The 21,561-nt window shown below is 39.5% G+C and overlaps 2 protein-coding genes across 6 annotated transcripts in view; both read left to right on the top strand.

Annotated features, from left to right (window-relative positions):
* The window catches only part of CTSK (cathepsin K), a 13,726-nt gene extending 6,529 nt beyond the window's left edge, over positions 1-7,197 (top strand). The window contains exons 6-8 of one of the 3 annotated variants that reach the window (XM_023521820.1): positions 2,957-3,122; positions 3,387-3,492; positions 7,070-7,197. In XM_023521820.1, the coding sequence (XP_023377588.1) occupies positions 2,957-3,122; positions 3,387-3,492; positions 7,070-7,112 (315 nt within the window). In that variant the 3' untranslated portion in view covers positions 7,113-7,197. Of the gene's footprint in view, positions 1-2,956; positions 3,123-3,386; positions 3,493-5,336; positions 6,084-7,056 lie in introns of those variants that run through there. The other 2 variants (XM_023521821.1, XM_011377627.2) reach the window with 2 other exon arrangements.
* Positions 7,123-21,561, top strand: part of CTSS (cathepsin S) — a 23,576-nt gene continuing 9,137 nt past the window's right edge. Inside the window, exons 1-4 of one of the 3 annotated variants that reach the window (XM_023521817.1) lie at positions 7,123-7,253; positions 8,060-8,105; positions 18,467-18,561; positions 19,539-19,665. In XM_023521817.1, the coding sequence (XP_023377585.1) occupies positions 18,536-18,561; positions 19,539-19,665 (153 nt within the window). In that variant the 5' untranslated portion in view covers positions 7,123-7,253; positions 8,060-8,105; positions 18,467-18,535. Of the gene's footprint in view, positions 7,254-8,059; positions 8,106-18,126; positions 18,562-19,538; positions 19,666-21,561 lie in introns of those variants that run through there. The other 2 variants (XM_011377626.2, XM_023521818.1) reach the window with 2 other exon arrangements.

Raw genomic sequence — 21,561 nt, 5'->3', positions numbered from 1 at the left:
TTTAAACAAATTGTATAAAATGTGAGAAAAAACAAGTTGCCTCATACTTGTAATTTTAGAGATTAACTCACTTCTTCCTATAAGATCCTTTAGCAATAAGAAGGAGATCTTTCTCAAAAGAAGATCTGAGGGCTTTTCATATACTTGGGGTCAGCAGATAATGTCACATGGGGCCTTTGGAACAGGAACCTTTGAAGGAGGAATAGCAAGTGTGAGTAATAAAGATGACAGCTGTGATGTGCTAAGCCATGTGCTTGTGCATTTTCTATTTAATCCTCATAACAGCCCTGCAAGGTAGACTGACTTATCTTCACTTTATAAGTGAGGAAATTGACACTTATGGAGATAAAACAGTATACTCAAATTCATACCACTAGTTACTAGCAGAGCCAAGATTCATCTACTAGATCTGTTTGTCTGCTGCAAACATTGCCAGGCATGTCTTCTATGCACATGTGCAAGAATTTCTTTACTAGACTATAACACCTTGGAACAGAAATGTCTGAGTCGTAGGGTACATGCGTCTTCAACTTTACTAGATAATGTCAGATTGTTTACTAAAATATCTGGAAAAATTTATATTCCCACGGGCAGTGTATAAGAAATTCCATTGATTCATATCTTCATTAGTACGTTTACCTGGCCATTTGTATTTCTTCTTCAGTAAATTGACTGTTTATATCTTTTGCCCATTTTAAATTAGGTTTTCTCTTTCTTACCGATTTTTAAGAATTTTTAAAAGATATTTGGATACTAATACTATGTGTGTTGTAGGTTGGCGTCTGTCTTTTCACACTATTTATGTTTTTCAATCTGGAAAAGTGTTTAATTTTAGTGTAGAAAAATTATTAAATTTTTCCTTTGCACTTTGTGCCTTTAAAAAACTCCAATAGCAATGAACGTTATTTATTCATGTTTAGTCATCGGAAATGACGTCTGCTGCAATAAAATCCTCGTTAATGTACATGAGTACATTAACTAATGAGTATCCATTTCACTGGATACTCAACAACCTATATAGGAAAGTCATTTTAACACCTCCCCATGACACTGGCCACATCAAAACAGTACTTTGTAAATTTCATCCCATTATCATTCCATGTTATGGTTTTTTTAGCTGTCAAGTAAGTATACAAGGCAGAGAAGTTGCAGTTTGTAGCTGGAAAACATTTTCTTTAACTCGCATACAGTTTTCACAACTGCTGGGTCCCAAGTCCATGTTTGAACTCTGGGGCTGCTACTGTAATACGCAGCATACTGAAGCTGCTCTAACAGATTAGCTTTTTAATTCTGAATACACCCAGCCAATTAGTGAGATAATCTGAACTTGGCAAAATATTCTCTTTTAAATTGTCAAATACTCTTTTGACAACTTTTTGTCATCACTTGATATCAAAAAATTAAATCCCAACAGTATATACAGAAAACAAATTTATGTTTATATATTTTTTCATATCGATTAATCCAGGCACCCGATTTAAGTTTGTATAACTGAACTATTTTAAAGAAAAATAAATACTATCAGAACTAACAGTTGATCACACATCCATGGACAGTTTGCATAATTTATTCAGTATTGTATTAACCAGTTTGTTGAGAGATAGTTTAACTAATAGCTCAGACTCCGAATAATTAAAATGAAAATTACGTAATATTCAAAACCCTATTTTGGAATAGAAGGAGCATTTGACTTCTCCCTCAGATGATTTCTTCAGCACTTTAGAGTAATGTGGAATGACTTTGATTTCATAATCAATTAAAATGACAATTAGAATAGATTCAGTTTTAACATTCTGAATGTTGGGCAGTTGTTCTCTTGCATCTATGTACTTTACAGTTTTTAAAAGCAGTTATTGTCCAAAACCGAAAGAACTTCTCACATGGACGTGTGAATGAATGGAGGGAGGTAAAGAAAAATAAAACTTAACTAGGAAGAGATCCATATGTAGGGCTGCTAGCAGCCAGATAATATGGTGATTTAAGTTCATTCCAGCCATAATGTAGGTTACTCTGACTTGAAAGTATCATGGCATAATGTCCCTCTGCATCCACTCCCTAGATAGTTTATTTTACTTGTAGATCTGTGCAGTCTTTGGCACCAGGAGGCATCAAGGGTTCGGATGGCATGACGGAGAACTAAGGAATCCTGAGACATTATTAAGACAGGATATCATGTAATCTTAGACTATCATGTCAAATGCTGCAATTATTGTTAATATTTAGATAATGTATTATAGATGCAACTTTAGGGTTTTGAAGGGGTGGTCCATAGGAAAATGAATTACCAAAAAAATATGCCACCTTCACACTGGCGGCCATTAGATTCTGTAATTGTGGCTTGCCAGCGAAACATGTCATTGCTAACTAGACCTGCAAAATACAGTGTTGGAAATTTACAGACTGAATTGCTAAGTTCTTTACTAATTTCTTTTCACATCAGATTGTGTGATTTTACTTCTGTCTCTCGCAAGAGCACGGGGTCCATCCAAAGCTGTGCCTCACGCTGGCCCCCCGGTAGGTGTGCACGGGCTGGTCCTCTCGCAGCCTGGCCGTGGCGCCCCCTCCACACAGCAGCCGGTGCCTCCCCGCTCTCCCGGCTCACGTCTGGCAGGGCCAGAAAATGATTTGTGCTTTTAAAAAACCTTATCTCAGAAATCTTTCTCTACATTGGGGTAATGAAAGTATTCTCTCTCTCTCTCTCTCTCTCTCTCTCTCTCTCAGGTTTTATAGTGTTTGCTTTCACATTTGTTTCAGAATCACCTGGAACTGACTTTAGTGTATGGTGCAAGGTATCCGCTTTTCAGATTCTTTTTTACAGTTGTCTGAAATGGCGAGGCGAGAACAGGCCCTCTCTAGAGACCCCAGTCGGCCGCCCGTTAGTGCATTGACATCACGCAGAACATTGGTAGAGGTCCTCACTCAGCAGCTCATTGCCTATTTCAACCTTTTTTTCCAGGATGAAAGTTGTATGTACAACCCAACGGGCAAGGCAGCTAAGTGCAGAGGGTACAAAGAGATCCCTGAGGGGAACGAGAAGGCCCTGAAGAGGGCGGTGGCCCGAGTGGGCCCCATCTCTGTGGCCATCGACGCAAGCCTGACCTCCTTCCAGTTTTACAGGAAAGGTAGGGAGCTGCTCCGGCCGGCGAGGCGCGAGCGCCCGGCTCTTATGACAGGCCGGTGGCTCCTTGAGGGCACTGAGCATTTTTAGGACTTAGTTCCACAGTCAGACTGTCTGCCAGAGAGAAACCAACAGCTGCCAGAGCATGAAGCGCCTGTCGTCAGCGCTGCTGACTGGGACAGGATTCCACACAGGGTCCGCTAGCGTGGGAGACCCCAGCACACCCCTTGGGTTGCAGAAAGTTTCACCTTGATTGATTGTCTCCTAGGTGTGTATTACGACGAGAACTGCAATAGCGATAATCTGAACCATGCGGTTTTGGCAGTGGGATACGGGATCCAGAAGGGAAGGAAGCACTGGATAATTAAAAACAGGTAACGACAGGAACACTGCATGCGTCCCCCAGGCACCCTCTTGACACTCAACTGCAACTCCAACTTCCCAGCATTCCTCTCTCTCTCAAATCAAGACAAGGTTGTCTCCGACTTTTCAGTTCTAACTCCCCAGTCAGAGGCTATTCTAACGTTTGATGGCTGGACAACAGCACCCAAAGTGTGTGTTGGGCAGCTGCTGTATGCCAGGTGCTTAGTCACAAAGGAGCAGGACGTCTGCCCCCGGTGGTCTCACAGCCCCTGAGAAAGGCACACCTAGCTAACCAGAGCACGAAGCAGCACCAGGAACCAGGAGCTTGGGAACTAGATCTGTTTTTCTTTCTTTTTTCTGTGATGCGATCGATTTCTCAGGCAGGTTTCCATCGTTGGTCTGTCTGTGAGCAGCAGGGGACAATGGAAAGGCTTAATATCCCCTGATGCAGTTTTTGTCCTTCTAGATGCACTTAGGATAGACACGTGTATCAGAACTGGCTGAAGATTTTGAAGTCTGTGGAGGAAAATGCCTTTCAGAAAGTAGATGTAAACAGCAACAAGAAAAAAGTGTCTCCTTCCCTAATATTGGGAACAAATAAAACTCCAGGGCTCCTCGGCTCCCTTGTGACTTTGGGGGGCAGATTTAGGAGAATTACACTTGTCCCTCCTCAGTGGTCAACAACAGTACTGGTTAAATTCTCTGTCCTGGGTGGCCTCCAAGGAGCAAGGGTCCTAGACTCTGGAGAGTTCACAGACCAAGGCCCTGGTGTGACCTGGAGGGCTGGCAGGATAGACCGTGACACTGGGAGTTACTTCAAAGCAACTTTTTATATCACAGTCCCAACTAAGGGTGAACCGGAGCTCTTCGCTAAGGCGGCGTTCCTTCTGCCACAGCTTCTGTCCCATGTTTTCCCTTTCTTGGCTCCCAGCCCCACGCACGCACCCTGCCCTTTCTTATCAGGTGCAGAGGGCAGAGGTGCGTCCAAGAGAGCTGGGTGGAATCAGGGACACACCCAGGCAGGATCAGGATCACTGGAGAACCGCGAGAAGGGAACAGGGACAGGGTAGAGATCTTACGTAAAATGTGTTGGGTAACTGGAGAATTTGCTATTTGAGGAAAAAGGACAGAAAACTCATGAAAACAATTTAGGAAGAAATATAGACCAATCTCCCGCCGCGCACGCGTCTTTTCCTCCGGTCTTCCGTTCTCTCCGCTGCCTTAGCAATCCCAGCCGTTCTCATAGCTTCATTCGTCTCGCCGGTAGGTTTTACTCTGGAACCAAGCCCAGCTTCGGCCTTTCTTGCCTGTTTCTTATGCTCTAGGCTCATGTTTTCCAGATTACGGTTCCTAAAACACGAATCAGATCATGTCACTCCCAGTCAGAGGCCTTCTGTGTCTGCTCCACTGTGACGGGCCACAGAGTCAAACTCTAGCCTGGCAGTAAAAGTGACTCAATCCGATGCCTTTCCAGACATCCCTCACCGCACCCTGTCAGGCACCCCGTTGTTTCCAGCCACATGATCTTCACACGTGTCCTGTGCTTTCCCGCCTCTGTCACTCATTTCACACCCCTCCGCTGGCATCCCCTTCCCACAGGTCCATGTTCTGTCCAGCCTTCAGGCTCAGCTCAAATGGCACCTCCCACTTTAAGTCTTTGTCGATCCTCTTGACCAGAAGCAGTCTGTCCTGGCTTGGGGACCATAGCATTGTGCCCTCTCTCTGTTTCTTGACCTTATAAACTCTTTAAAGGTAAAACTGCCTTGCTCACTTTCGTATACCATCAGTGCCGAGCATAGCACTCAGTGGCTAAGTGACTGAGGGTACTGAGTATTTTTCTTGGTTGGTCCCACAGCTGGGGAGAAAACTGGGGAAACAAAGGCTATGTCCTCATGGCTCGGAACAAGAACAACGCTTGTGGCATCGCCAACCTGGCCAGCTTCCCCCGGATGTGACCTCGGCCTGCCCTACCTCTTGCATTCCTTCCTCGATGGTGCAACATAGCGGTGTGCTTTGGAAGGGAGTCGTGTGCCTTTCTTGAAGCAGATGTAGCAATACGGAGGTTGTCATTCAGGCTCCCCATTCGTTGGTGCTTCAAGGGACACTCCTCCTACTTTCCTTCTTTCCAGCCAAGGCCTTTATTTTCCATTGCGGCTGCAGTAGGAATTTCACTGACTGGTGTGCATTCTTAGGCTACGAGATGTGACCATAGCCTGCCCAGCCACGTTGACCTGGGGCTGATGCTGTGCAAATAGCTGGAGGCCAGGTTCTAATTCACGGAACCTGCTTAGCTTTGACCTCTCTACAGACTAAGGTGACCTGAGTCCTCAGTCTCCAAGTTCACGTCTTCTATATCCCAAGGTAGAAATGTCTGTGTTTTGTACCCCAGTTCACAAATGTACTCATACATTTTTGGTACAAGTTAACATGATACAAGAAATGTATTTTCTTTTTCCTTCTTTGCATTTTTTAAGTAAACCAAGTATTTATCTCTTGTCTATAACTTAATAAATAGCTATTTAGTAACCACTCATTTTGTGTTGGATACTGTGTGAGGTTCCCTGAGATAAAAAGGTGAATAAAACATATTCCTTATGCTTGATGTGCTCATAGTTTGTTTGGAGAGACTGTCACAAACAAGTCGTCTTAATTCATTTCTTTATTCATTCCTTTACCCAACATTTATGAAGTGCTCACTCTGGACTAAGAACAGTACTAAATTTCAGGGATTAAATGGATATAAAGAGACCTCAATATTTAATTCCATTTTGGAGGGACCAGATTAAGTGACACGTAAACCTCGGTCTTGAAAAATATCTTAAGGCCCTCTGAAGTTCTAGAACCTAAACTTTTGCTGTTAACAAAAGGGGAAATGGAAACTCTTTATAATGGTTTCCAAGCAGTATTAATTCGAGCAAAACTTAGCCAGCTAATAAATAAGCAGCTGACAGCTGCTTTTACCATTTTCCACAAAACACTATTACCACTAGGAAGAGTTCACATTTATTGAATGCTAACCATGTGTCAGGCATTATTTAATTTCATTCTATGCAAAAATTATTTATTTTTGTGCGTGAATATTTGTTACCAGGTGCTATGCAGTTTAAGAGAATGAAACATTAGTGAGACACGGCCCTGACTTCAAGAATGCTATAGACTAGTGACAGACCTAAAACAACTAATAATACCAACCATAATGAAATAAATACCAATTATTGCAAGTTCAAGAGTGAATCATTAACTCTTCATGGGGTTTTAGATGAGGCTTCATTGAGAACAGAGCTTTGAAAGGCCTGAATGGGCAGAGAAGAGAGGGGTGGGGAGCGGGCTGGGAGGAGGGAGGGCACGTGAGGCCGAAGGTTCTGGGTGAACACACCATTCACCGTGTGTGTGAATGGTGAGGTTTGGGGTGGCTCAAATATAGGGTGTAAAGGCACACCTGGTAGAGCTGAGGTGAGAAAAGGAGGTTGGAGGTGAATCCCGGAGGGCCTTGAATGCCCCCCATGTCCCAAGAAGTTCATACTTTAATTTTTTAGACACACAGGCTTTAGTAGGCATAAAATATTTTTGAGCAGATCTATATTTTAGCAGTACTCCTCTGGCAGTTGGTGTAAGAGCAAATAACAGATGAAGAACAAGATGGAGATGCAAGAAACTGGAGGAAAGTCAACACTTAGGAGGTATCGTACATACTCTTTCAAAGAAGGATACTTCACAGAAGAATGACTCCTGAACTTTTTGGAAGCTCGAGATGAGTTTGGCGGATGGAGAGGTGAGCAAAGGCATTCCAGACCCAAAGAATAGCATATTCAAATGTGTGGGCAGGAGAGGGCACATTTATCGATCTGCAAGTCATTTTTGTTGAGTTTCAAAAGAACCAAAGACAAGCTTGAGAGGTGTCTGACGCCCCACTAGGCAAACCTACACAGTTCTGTTCTTTTGATCCAAGATTTTTTTCCTTCTACCTAAAGAACATCTTTCAGAGTTTCCTTTTGTATGGACACGTGTGCAACAAATTTACTTGATTCTTACATGTATTTGGGTTTATCTCTAGATTTCTATTCTAGTACATTAATATGTATATCTATACTTGACCAGAAGCACACATTTATAATGTGCTTTAATATCTAATAGGGTTAGTCTTCCTCTTATGACTCTCCTTTTCTAGATTTTTTTTCCTGAATATTCTTGCTTTCTATTTTTTCCATCTGATCTTTAAAATCAGCTTGTCAAATTATCAAAAGCCCTGCAGGTATTTTTATTTTGATAACATTAAATTTATATCCTAATTAGGAAAACTGACTTCTTTATACCACTGAATCTTCCCATCTAAGAATAAGAGATGCCTTCATATTTTTTCAAGTATTCTCTGTGCCCTTCTTATAGATATTGCTCATTTCTTGCTAACCTTTTTTTTTAGGAGTTTATCTTTTATTATTTATATATTTCTTTGCAGTTAAATGGGATCTTTTCCAATATAATTTCTAATTAGGCATGTCTTAAAAGCTATTGATTGTTATATTCATTTTTGTACTTAACTACCTTTGCTTGAATTTTCTTTTTGTTTATGTTTTTCAGTTGATTCACTTGGATTTCTTTGAGTATAAGTGTATCATCCACAGAGGTAAATTTTACCCCTTTCTTTCTGATTTTTACCTCTAATTTATTTCTTGTCTGTTTGCATCAGTTAATACCTCCAAAACGATGCTAAGCAATAGAGTTGATAGATCTCAACCTAGAAACATGATTATTTCTATAGATGCATAAAATTCTACTGTAAATATCAACACAATTTATTTAACTAAATCTCAATAAATCAACACATTGTTTCCAGTGTTCTCAGTTACAAATAATAATATAATCCATGGTCGATATTTTGACACCAGAAAGTGTTTAAATAATACGATCAAATCTATCAATCAGTAAATAATTTTAATTTATTTCATAGTAACATTTTCTAACATTTATTGAGCTTTACTATGCAGCCCCTGCCGTGTCAAATACTCTAAACACAATCCCCTTATTATCTCCATACCAGAGACCAGATAGCTTACCCAAGGGCACCTCGCTGGGAAGGGGCTGAGCCGGCACTGAGACCCAGGTCTTTTTTGTTGTTTTTCTATCTCCTTTTATAAATTTTATTATATTATTTTAACTTTATGTTATGTAACATTTTAAACATTTAAAACAGAGAGAGACAGAGAGAGAGAGAATGAAGCTCATGTGCCCATCATCCAGCTTGAACAATTATCAACATTTTCCAAACTTTTTTACCCCTCCTTATTTTCTTTTTTAGTATTTTAAAGCAAATCCCAGATATTGTTTTACTCATAAAATACTCATTATGCATCTGTGAGTGAGGAATTTATTTTCACATTAGCATACCTAACAAAAGTAACAACTGTTTCTTAATAACATTTAATAGTCCATTTTAAAATGTCTCCAATTGTTTAAACGTATCTTTTTACTGTTAGCTTATTCAAATCAGTATTCTATTTACACACTACATTTGGTTGTTAGTAAGTCTACTGTATTCTTTGACAGTCACCTCCCTACCTGCACTACCCCCAGATACACATACTTTCTATTTTTCTTTTTATAATTGATTTCAAGGAGAAACCAGGTCATTTTTCCAGCAGAATGTCCCATAGTCTGGATTTGGCTGATTGCCTGCTCCTTCTGCATCCAGTCTGAGTGGTCTTAACCACTGCAGTATGCTCTGTTTCTCACCATCCTCCATAGGTGGTGTGAGGAAGAAATACAAACTTAAAAGTGACAGCCCTTTAAACTTCTGTTGGCACAGGTATTATAGAAATCCTGTTTTATTCTTTTATAATACATATCCTTACTGAACTTTGATTCTCTTCTGCCCTTGAAAAGCCTTTATGAGTCATTGACAGGCTTCATTATACTTATAAGCTGAGTTTGTCCAAGGACTTCAGCAACCTAGTTCTTCACCTCCAGACATATATAGCCTAAAGGCTTGGTTTCCTGAGACTCTCTATATATAGATTTGACAAGGTAAAGATGCTGTGCTTTTGCAGATGACAGGATTGTATATATAAAAAATTCTAAAGAAATAACTGAAAAACTATTAGAACTCATAAATGAGCTCAGCAAAGTTGCAGGGTACAAGATCAATATACAGAAGTCAATTTTATTTCTATACAGTAGCAATGAACAAAATGAAAATGAGATTAAGAAAAAGATTCCATTTACAATAACATCAAAAAGAATAAAATATTTAAGAACAAGTTTAAAGAAGTGCAAAACTTATACCCTGAAAGCTACAAAACACTGTTCAAGAAATTCAGGACATCTAAATAAATGGAAAGACATCCCATGTTCGTGGATTGGAAGATAATCATTAAGATGGCAGTATTCCACAAATTGACCTATAGAGTCGAAACAATCCCTATCAATTCCCAGCTGCCTTCTTTGTAAAAATTGACATAAAATTCATATGGACATTCAAAGGACCCAGAATAGCCAAAACAATCTTGAAAAAGAATAATGTTGGAGGACTCACACTTCGCAATTTCAAAACTTATTACAAACCAACAATAATCAAGACAGTGTATTACTGGCATAACGATAGGCATATAGATCAAGAGAACAGATTTAAGAATATGGAAATATCTCTTTCACTTATGTTCACTTGAATTTTGACAACGATGTCAATTCAATTCAATGGTGTTCTCAACAAATGGTGCTGGGACAACTGGATCACCACATATAAAAGAATAAAGTTGCAATGCCACCTCACATCATATACAAAAATTAATTCAAAATGGTTTAAATATATAAATGTAAGAGCTAAAACTATAAAACACTAAGAAGAAAACATAAGGATAAATCTTGGCTTTGTCTTAGATGTGACAAGTACAACCAACAAAAGAAAAAATAGATAAAATGGATTTTATTGAAATTAAAAACTTCTGTGCATCAAAACATCTGTTAAGAGACATCTGTGCATCAAAACATCTCTGAAAAGACAACCCACAGGATGAGAGAAAATATCTGCAAGTTATATACTGATAAGGACTTAGTATCCAAAAAATATAAAGAACTACAACTCAGCAACAACAAAAAAGCAATGCAAATATGGGCAAAGGACTTGAATGGTCATTTCTCCAAAGAGGATATACGAATGGCCAATAAGCACATGAAAAGATGCTCATCACTAGCCATTAGGGAAATACAAATCAAAACTACAATGAGATAGATACCACTTCACATCCATTACAAAAAATTGGAAAATAAAAGTGTCGAAAGGTCTTGGAGGAACTGAAACTTTGGTGCCCTGCTGCTGGGAATATAAAATGGCACAATTGTTGTGTAAAGCAGTTTGATGGTTCTCAAAAAGTTAAACAATTACCATATGCTGAAGCAAGTCCACTCTAGATATATAGCCAAAAGAATTGAAGGCAGGGAACTCAAATGGACACTTGTATGCCAATGTTCTTTGCAGCCTTATTCACAACAGCCAAACACAGTAGAGATAACCCAAGTGTCCGTCAGCAGATGAGTGGATCAACAAAATGTGGTATATACAGACAACAGAATACGATTCAGCCTTAAAAAGGAATGAGATGTTGATACATACTACAAAATGGAAGAACATTGGAAACCTAAGTGAAATAAGCCAGACATGAAAGGACATGAAAAGCAAATTAAAATAGGCAAATTCATAGAGGCAGAAACGAGAATAGGCTGAGGCTATCCCCAAAGTCTTTGGCAGAGTATAACGGGAAGTCACTGCTTAATGGGCGCAAGGTTTCCGTTGGGAATGATGACAAAGTTCTACGTCAGGGAGGTTGTGGGTGTGTGTGGCAAGCAATGTGTGTGGCAGAAACTCTCTGTACTTTCAGCTCCATTTTGCTGTGAACCTAAAACTGCTCTAAAAAATGAAGTCTATTTTTAAAAAAAAGTTCTGGAAATAGATTGTGGTGATGGTTACACAACATCATGAATGTACTTAATGCCACTGAACTGTATACTTAAAAATGACTAAAATGGTAAATTTTGTTATATATATTTTATCACAATTAAAAAAAAAAATCAAAGAGAGATGTTCTAGTAACTATTTAAAGCTTTATTATCCAGCCTTGTGATTCTGAATCAAACATTGCTCAATTACGAGTTTGTTATTTCTGTCTTCTCTTAGGATCCATATTAGTGAATTCTGTCCTTCTGTCTTCAAAATATAATATGAATCTGGTCACTTCTTCACCTCCACCAGGACCCCTCCAGTTTAAGTTCCCATCGCTTCTCTGGACTTCTGTGGTGGCTCTAGCAACTTCCCCACTTCCATGCTCCGCTCTGCTTCACTGTAGCCGACTCTACAGTCTGCTCTCTGCGCAAATCACACCCCTCCCCTGCACAAAGCCTCCCCGTACACTTCAGTTATTTAACAAGCGAGATACCATTCTTGGAATTCTGCAGCGGCAAGAATTCGTGACTTCATGGAGCTTATATTTTAGTGAATTTAGAATATAACAAAATTCTGAAGAGGCCTGCAAAGACGATCTAGTCTCAGGCTACCTCTCTGACTCCGTGTCCACCCATGGCCCTGTGGAGGGCGGTTCTCTAAACAAAAGTAGAATTGAGTTGGATGAATGGTTGTTGTTGAAAAGTGTTCACATCTATAAAAAGGGTCTGTCCTTACCAACAGCCTCTCCCCGGTGAGACAGCCGGAGCTTTACCCCGTTACCGCGTTCAGATCCAAGACTAGGACTTTTAACTGTTACATGTAGTCTTCCTCATCAACTTTGGATGTGGCCTCTGGAGACGTGACAACCTAAAACGGAAGTTATCTTTGTCTAATATATCTTTTAAAACAATGAAGAAGAAACAGTATAACTACAGTGAAAAGCTTAATTCTGGAAAGGAGAGAATGAATGGAAAATAGGACACGTTACCATCGGTCCACGGCATACAGTAGATGCTGGTAGGCAGGAATCTGGGAGACTTGCACCCTGGCAGTGGAGTGAGTTTCATGGCCAGCCAACTTCAAACCTCCAGGCTGTTGAAATCATTTAAATCATGTCGGCAAATGTTTATTGAGAGCCTATTATGTCAGTGCATTATATACTGTGGAGGATACACAAATGAGTAAGATATACATAACTCCTGTACTTAGAGCACTCACAGGTAGACTCACAGGAAATAAAGAGGATGATTTTTCTGTTCTCAGAATCTATGAGTCTGCCATAAGAGAGCCTCAAAACTATGCAGAGGCTGGGAAAAAAAAAAAAAAAAAGACAACAGGTTGGAGATGAAGAAAGATTTTTTGAAAGAGGAGTCATCTCAGATGGGCCATGACGGATGTACAGGATTTAAAGAGGCAGAGATGAGGGAGGGAAATTCCAGACAGTGGCTCTAATAATAATTGTTGATTTTTCAATTTATTCAGCTTTTACTTGTTGTTAGGGTAAAGTAGCAACTTCCTAACCTCTTACATGCCAGACTGAAAAGTGGAAGTCCCAAGAAATGCTTTTTTTTTTTTCCTGTATCTGTAATACTAGGGTAAGGACTTGTTCTTAAACTAGTGTGTAATATGGAGTCATTGAAGATTTTCTCGGAGTCACTGAAGATTTTTGAGAAGGGAAATATTTTGATCAGATCTCTGTTTTAGGAGAAGTGACTAGGGTTTAGACCTGTGTGATCCAGTATGGTCGCCTCTATCCCAAGTGGCTGTTGAGTACTTGAAGTGTGGCTGGTCCCAGCTGTGGTGTGCTCTAAGTGTGAAATATTCAACTGCATTTTGAAGACAGTACACACACAAAAAAGAATCATGATAATTTCTTGATTACATATTAAAATGACAGTATTTTGAATATATTGAATTAAATGAACATAATCTTAAATTTTATCTGTTCTATTGTTTGGGGTTTTTTTACTTTTAAAACATGGCCGCTAGAGAATGAAACATGGCAGCGTGGCTTGCATGGTATTTCTGGTGGAAAGCACTGCTCTAGAGGTAGTGGGGAGTGAAAACAGGAGCGCATCGGGGATCTGCTCTTCCAGGCCTGCCCTGCCACTGAAGACAAAGAGAAAGACTAGAAAAATATAATAAATATCTACTTGAGGCCCTCAGGGACCAAACAAGGCAGTGAGAATTTACTGGAACAGGTGAAGACCTCGAGTAGTACTGCCGTTGGGAGTGTGATGGGGAGATAGGTAATCAGGGGAGGGCGGCGCCTCCCCAGGCTCAGCAGAAAATTCCATCTGGATCTTCCTCACAATAATTTATCACTCCGGCTATCACAGACTTACAAAAATGAATCCCTAAACTCCCTAAAATCCTGGTCAAAATAATAATAATTTATCACTTTCGTTCAAACAAAAAACATTTTCTGAGCACCTCCTCTGCCAGGCTCTATGTTAGCTTGAGAAGTGTACTGTCGCCTGCCACAGCAACACCTTCCAGCATCAGGAACTCTCTTCTCTCTCATGGAGACAAAGATCAATCTGATAAAAGCCAATTACATTTCACTGAAAGCAACATATTAAAGCAGTTAAGAGAACCAGCTCTGGAGCCACACTGCCCAGTGCTAATCCTACCTCCTCCATTCACTAGCAGTAAGCTTGGGCTCAGGCTAGGGACTTATAAAATATGGAAAATAATCACACCTTACAGGATGATTGTGATGATTGAGTGAGTTCATACATGTAAGGTGTTTGGAACAGTGCCTGGCCAGAGTGTCCACTATATAAGAGTTTTCTATCGCTGCTATTAATGAATGAGAACAAAATTCCAATCTAAGACTCAGTCTATGGAAGTGTAGTCTTAGGAGCTCCTGGGATGAGCGTAATTGAAGTCGTCTGTTACGTTTACTGTAGTATTTCTTGCATAAGTATAGCTTTTCAGTTACATTATGGGTTAGATAGGCTTTTGTTGGCTTGTCTAAGAAACTAATCACTATTTTATGCTTCTTTTGGAGTGTTCCTGATTCTAAACACCCTCCTTCCATGACTTAGAACACAGTCTTCTGCAGGCTGGAATCTGCCTGTCTATAGACTCAAAAACACCCTTTACTGAAGAAGGCTATTACTGGGCTTGCACTTGAACTTTATAAATAAAAGGAAGCAAGTGTCATTTATCTTCAATCTTAACACCACCTTAGGTGTTTTTACATCCTCTGCCTTATCTTATTACTAATGATTATGAGCACCTAGCACCCTCCTCCCTCCCCCCTCAAATCACTGGCAAATCATATCCTGTTGATTTACCAAATCCGGCAGGATGTGAAAAGGAGAAATGGCTTTAAGGAGAGTTGATCACTTACTGGAGCTCTGAGCTCATGTTTCCTGTTTCTAGCGTTTGTTGCACAGTGCCCTGACTTCCACCGCTTACTCCACAATGATCCTGGCCCTGCCTCCCTTGGTGCCGTTTCCTCATCTACCGAAAAGGGTTACTGCTGCTACCACCACCTCATAGATGCAGCTGCAGGTGATGTTCTCAAATGTCCCTGACAATAGAATTACAGTAAATGGAAGTTTCCGAATCCTACCCCTTTCATCATATCTTTGCAAGCTTTCAGTCTCATGGGTACTCTTGATTCCTAGGGGAAAGTAGTGAAGCATGGAAAGGTTCTCCAATTTCTAGCAAAGTCATTTCTAATACCTTAAACAAAGAAATACTTAGTTGTCTTAAAAGTCTGGAGCATCCAATTTGATATTAAGTCATCTTTAGGCATGTATCTTCTATACCTCCCAAACAGATTTTAGCAACCTAAGATAGGAATCGTGCTTTCCCCCTCCCCTTTCATATCTCCTTAAATGCTTCAAATATGTTAGCTGACTTCCATCCAAGATACCAACTTGGGTAGCTTGCACCAGTGGTGGCAAAGTTTGGTCTTCAGATTAGTGCAAGTCCTTGATTCTTTTCATTAAATGTTAGCTGAGTACTTACTGCGTGCCAGATATTATTCTAGGTGCTTGAGATACATTTTTTGGGGAAAAAAAAAATCCCTGTCCTGTGGGATCTTTGTCCTTGACAATATTTTCATTAGTCTTCAGTTAAATGATTAAAATATAGACAGTAGAGTGGGTTTTTCATAAAAATACATAAATTCAACTTCTAAATTCGGAGATTATTTCCTTCCTACCCTTTTCTTGGTATTGAAATACTCCTTCAATTTTGAAACGATAATGAATGTATATACTAATTTTAAATGTCCAAATTTGACAAACTAAAAAGATAGCAACCCTAAGTCGGCCCTCTAATATTTTCTTCAAACTTTATGACTCTGAAATCTGAAACTGGGAACTATACTAATTCAGGCCGGTATCACAACTTCTTATAATGCAAGTCTTGAACAAAATAAGAAAGATTCAAAGAGAAAGGAACTCAAAATAAGCATAGTCAATGACTTCTGAGTCAGGTCAGCCCAGCTGTATGCTAGTGTTTAGCTGGCTTTCCAGAAAAAGGGGCTGAAAAAAACCCCTGATTTGTAGAGCTTGTTTATTTTTCCCATAATGGCCAATTTCAAGCTACCAGTGTAATTCCACTGAAGGTGGAGTTAGGAAAAACACGTAGTTCCTGTGAGCCAGTACCAGGAAGAGCCAGCTCCAGGCCACTACTGCTCCAGCCTAGTATGAAACGCAACATCTAGTCCGAGCAGTAAGGGGTATTGGAAAGCGTGGACTTCGAGTTTTAATTCCACCACTTACTTCCACGTGGACCCTGAACGAGCCTCTCTAAGTCTCATTTAGGCAACAGCCAGAAGTGGTGAAGGCAGATGTTATCTGTTGCCCAATTACCATGTTCATACTCTGTACTGAGTGTAGGTTTATGCACCCTGTAAGGCAGAGAAACGATGACTGAGAAAACCCATGGAGCCTTCTCAAAATAGTTGTGTAGTTTTCATCTTGTTGAAAGAGATTTGTTTTTATGCACATTTCCTCATTAAGGAAATTGAACTATTTATGTCTGGGGGTACAAATACATGTACAGCAGCAAAGCTACGAGTGAAAATTTAGGTATGATATCAGATGTGTAAAAGGACAGAGAAAAAGACAACCCGAGGTAATTGAGAGCCCCACAATAGCTTTCTTCTTAATTTCTTCTGGTCACAATCTTGGAAAAACACCTTTCCAATCTACCTTGTGAGACCCAGCCCTTGTTTCCCCAAATTGACTCAGGAGCCAATGTAAGTTCCCATTGACCAAATATGGGACAATATGAATATCAATAAAGACAAAACTGCAGCGGATTGAAACATATATGGTTAAATCCATAAACTTATAACGATACAAAAATCACTCAATTGTTTTGTAATGTATGGACCTTATTTGGATCTCAATTCAAACTATTTTTAAAAATGTGTAAGTTAGGAAAACGTGAATACTGACATAATGTTTGATGAAATTAAGAAATTGTTTTTATGTTAGATGTGATCATGGTATTGTGGTTATATTTAAGAGTCTTTATCTTTTAGAGATACACACCAGACTATTTACATATGAAATAATATGATTTCTAGGATTTACTTCAAAATAATCTGGGAACAGGAAAATGTCCACTACAGATGAGACGATTCACCCTGTAATGATGTCAAGTCTCCCCACATATGTATATATGTATAATTATATATACATAGCAAGTCAATATAATTATAAATATATCAGTTCAAATAAAAACTGACGGAATTTTCCAGGAAACTTGATTAGCTGATTTAACAAACTCACATGGAAACGTTAACATGTACAGAATGCTAAGGCAGCTTTGAAAAAGAGGAACGAACACAGGAATGACAGGGTGACTTGTCCCGCTAGATAGTGGGACATGGACAGAGCTGTTTTAATTAAACCATGTGGTACTGAAGGAGCAGTGGGTAAAAAACAGCTCAGTGAGCTCAGAAACTGACTCATGGATACGCGGGAATTTGGGATACAATAGAAGTTTCCCATCAAAATGAGAAAACAAATAAAGTAAGCTCCCTGCCTCATATCATACATAAAACTAAATTCCAGAGGAAATAAAGACCCCAAAGCAACAACTCTGAAAGGGAAAAAATATACACTCTAGAACTATGAGAATTAAATGAATGTACTTTTATTATATTGGAATCAAGAAAATCTTCTTAAATAAGACACAAAACTTTCTTAAATGAGACAGACACATAGCCCATAAAGTAAAAGTCGAATAACTTTCTACATCAACATTTTAAAATTTCGTATAGAAAAAGTCAGTATAAGCCAGGGTAAAAGACAAGGGAAAAACAGAGGGAAGACATTTTTAGTGTACATAACTGTCAAAGATTAGTAGCCAGAACATAAAACAAAAAACAAGAAACAAACCCTACAAATCACTTTTAAAAAGCAACGATATAATAGAAAAATGAACAAAAGATATGAACAACCATTTCACGGCAACCTCGAATGGTCAATAAATGTGTGAAAAGATGTTCAACAAACCTCATTAGTAATTAGGAAAATGCAAGTTGTAAAAAATGCTCATTCATCCTGGCCCCACTTCCACCCAGGTATCCACTCGGCAGTTAGCTGTGCATAGGTGTATCTTTTCTTCCACAGATATACTAACATATATTACTATCAATAAAGCTATTTTGAATTGAGAAATCAAGGAATAGCTGGGTGAGAATTAGACAATAGTGAATTATGGATGAGTTATGTTAAAAGGAGTAAGATGGGTTTTCCTAGGAAATCTTGGAGGAAGCTGGGATTTCCTAATCTCTTCATAACTAAATTTTTCCATCTGAAAGTTGATGTTTTTAGGTAAAATGAGTTATCAGAATGGAGAGGGATTAAAGGGAAAAAACTTGTACTGCTCTTATGTTGCTGAGTTGGTTGTACTGGGGGCTTTTTCTTGATGCTCAGAGTACCCACTTTGTCTCTAAAACCAGAGAGAGAGGGCAGGAGACAGCTGATCGGGTCAAATTTCAAATGAAACTGAAATGAAAGTTCACTTCCTCATTGTGGATACCTCATGTGACAAGTTCTAATTTCTCCATAAAGTCAATGTAGCTGAAGTCACTTTGCTGGCTTTGAACCTTTAGAGAGGACCCACCTTCAAGCACTCCTAGTATGGGAGCACCTGCTGTTTCTAGCATGTAAGTATTGCCCACTTTTTTTTCTCCCATTTGGTCTTTAAACCCTTTGTGTGTTTAGCTTGCTCTGCCTGCCAGGTTTTAAATCTTTGGTTTCAGGAAGTAAGTAACAAATGACGTCGCTCGATTTGCCTCTTATTTTTTTGACTAAAAATAAAAATCTGTTTTTGAAAAGTTACTGTGTGCTTGAACAGATAAGCCTGAGGCCGAAACCCAGTTTTCTTTGGAATATAATTTGAAGATTTACATGGTTACCATTCCAGTTATTTTGAATGAAAAAGAAACAGAAAAGAAAGTAGAATGCAGTTTGAAGGAGGGCTAGTCACTAAATTTCTGTTAAAGTCTTTTTGTATTAAATACAAGAGTTGTATTTTCAAAAGTAGTTAAATGCGTCCTTATTTGTAATAGATGTTTTGACTGTTGAGGAAGAAAGTTAAAAAAAATGGATGTGAAAGCAATACATGGGGGTTTGTCTTTTGACCACCTCTAAATGTTGTGGATATTTAAACAGTCCAGTTAAGAAGTCATGCATTCAAAAATTATGAAGAAGTGATTTTTCAAAAGTTTGCCTTGTTTTTAAGGATGATATATGTATGTGTGTGTGTGAGTACGTGTGTGTGTGTGCGTGTGTGTGTGTGTGTATTTCGGAAAGGAGGAAAGAGGATTTTCCTTGATTAGGTTTGTTGGCAAATCCTGGAAAGTCTCTGCTTCCCTCCCCCCAGTGACCCCCTGACCTTGGATGTAAGTTTGGTACCAGATATTGGGACATTTCTGAAAATCATGCTTTAAAGAGTTCCTAAGCATTAGCAGTGATATTTCAGACATAAGTCTGCAGTTACTCCCTGTATATATCCCCAAAATTTCCTGTATATTCTGACTTATAATATCCTGTCCCTTTGATAGACTTTGAGTTGTAAAAAAATACAGTCACAGATATGCAGCTAATAGCTACTCTTCCTGTGTGGCCTTTCTTTTAACAGAATGAAATGGCTGGCTTGCGTGCTCCTGGGGTGCTCCGCAGCGGTGGCGCAGCTGCAGAGGGACCCCACGCTGGATCGCCACTGGGACCTCTGGAAGAAGACTTACAGCAAGCACTACAGGGAAAAGGTCGGTGAGGTCCTCACGCGGGCGGTTTGGTTTTACTCTAGTACCCTACACCTTCCGCCTTTCAAATTACATTCTTCTAAACAGTGTCTTCAGTAAATGTTACGCTCTCATTTCTTGCCAGATTCTGTTCTTGGTGCTAGAGATACAGCAGGAAACAAAACGAGGTTCCTGTTTTTATAGAGCTTATATCCTAGTAAGGGAGACAGGAAATAAGTAAATAAATGAGCAGATATATAGCATGTTAGACGGTGATAAGTGAAGTAGAGAAAATAAAGCAAGATACGGGGGTAGGAAGGGCCCTGGGTGATGGCTGTGAGAGGCTGGGAGTCATTATTCTCTATATATGACAATGGTCAGGGAACGCTTCACATATAAGTGACATTTGAGCAGAAAGGTGATAGAAGCCAAGAAACAAGCAAAGTAGGTAACTGGCATGAAAGTCTCAGGCCAAGGGGAAAAGAGTACGTGTTTCGGGGACAAAGAGCCCTGATTCCAGTCCCTGGCACAAAAGTGCCACCAGATGCAGATTCATGACGCTCACTTCCTACTTCCTACTTTTGTTTTTATTTCAGAGCATACTTATTGATTTTAAGATTTGAACCCTAGTGCTTCAAACAACTAAATCCTATAACTGCATAATATTTCTGAGTTTGTAAGCAAACATTATGTTTTTATTTATTTGATGTATTATTTTTGTATAGAAATGAAACTTTTGAGTAAGACGTGCACTCTGAGTTGTTTTTTTAGTGGCGATGAGCTTCACTCTCACCTACTCCCCTTTTAGCTCAGACCTCTAATTTCAAAGTCAACTAGAGTTAGAAGTGCAAGGAGCACCATGTCTGGTTAAACGAAAGCTCTTTCTTTTTAATGATTTCGGTCCCTGAGGAGGAATGAAAATGACTTTTGATTAGTGTCCTACTTTTATTTATTCAATTTATCCTAACTTTATTTACATGAAAGTTCATTTTTTTCCTTTCCTGTACTTCATTCGATTTATTTTTCTTTATTCCAGTATCTCCCCTGTAGTGGTTTGGGATCTGTCTGTCCGTGTCCAGTACTGGGGTGACAGTGAAGCCTCGCTCCAAGGGGGAGAAGGCTGCATCTGGACTTGCTCCCTGGGACCAGGGTCTGGGCCTGGGCTCTACACCACAATGAAATCAGGCAGCAAAGAGTGGATGCTGGCTGCTCGCCGGGCAGCTGCTGTTGGAAGCCACGGCCCTGGGGGCTGGGGAGAGGGTCTGCAATTCTAGGTGGCACTGTGAACATTGTGTTCTATGCACGTGGATTTTATGTAAATGAAGCTCTGGGAGGGCAACAAAATCAACAGGCGAATTATAGATTCACTCTGGATAAAATTAAAATAATAGAACCGAAAATAATTTTAAAATAAAACTATACATAACAGAGTACTATCCATACAAATGAACAAGAAATCGTGAAATAAACTAGAAATCCAATTGGAAATGTTGGAAATAAAAAAATGTAATCATTGAAATGAGAAACTGATAAAAGGGATATAAACGCCAGACATGTTAAGAGTTGGACAGAATCAGCAATCTGGTAGACAGAGTGAAGCATCACCCAGAGATAAAAGGGAAAAACTGTGACAGTGCAAGTAGAGGGGCTGAAGGAGAGTTTGAGGCTCCGAGATACATCTGAATGGAGCTTCTGAAGAAGAGAATTAGATAGAATGGTAGAGAAGCAATATTTGAAGAAATAACTGGTTGAGAATTTTCCAGATATGAAAAAAAAGGTCCTGAGTCCTTCAATCAGCAGTACCCAAGAAAGGAAAACAAAGAACCCCACACCCAGATCTGTGAAGAGAAAGAGAAAATCACAAAAGTTACCAGAGTTAAAAACAGAGGTACAGCCCGTCGGGGAAGCCACCGAGTAAGC

This window comes from Pteropus vampyrus, unplaced genomic scaffold (assembly GCF_000151845.1).
Source record: "Pteropus vampyrus isolate Shadow unplaced genomic scaffold, Pvam_2.0 Scaffold319, whole genome shotgun sequence".
NCBI classification, from domain to species: Eukaryota; Metazoa; Chordata; class Mammalia; order Chiroptera; family Pteropodidae; genus Pteropus; species Pteropus vampyrus.
The sequence above is the reverse complement of the archived record's forward strand: the minus strand, read 5'-3'. Positions and strand labels throughout refer to the sequence as shown.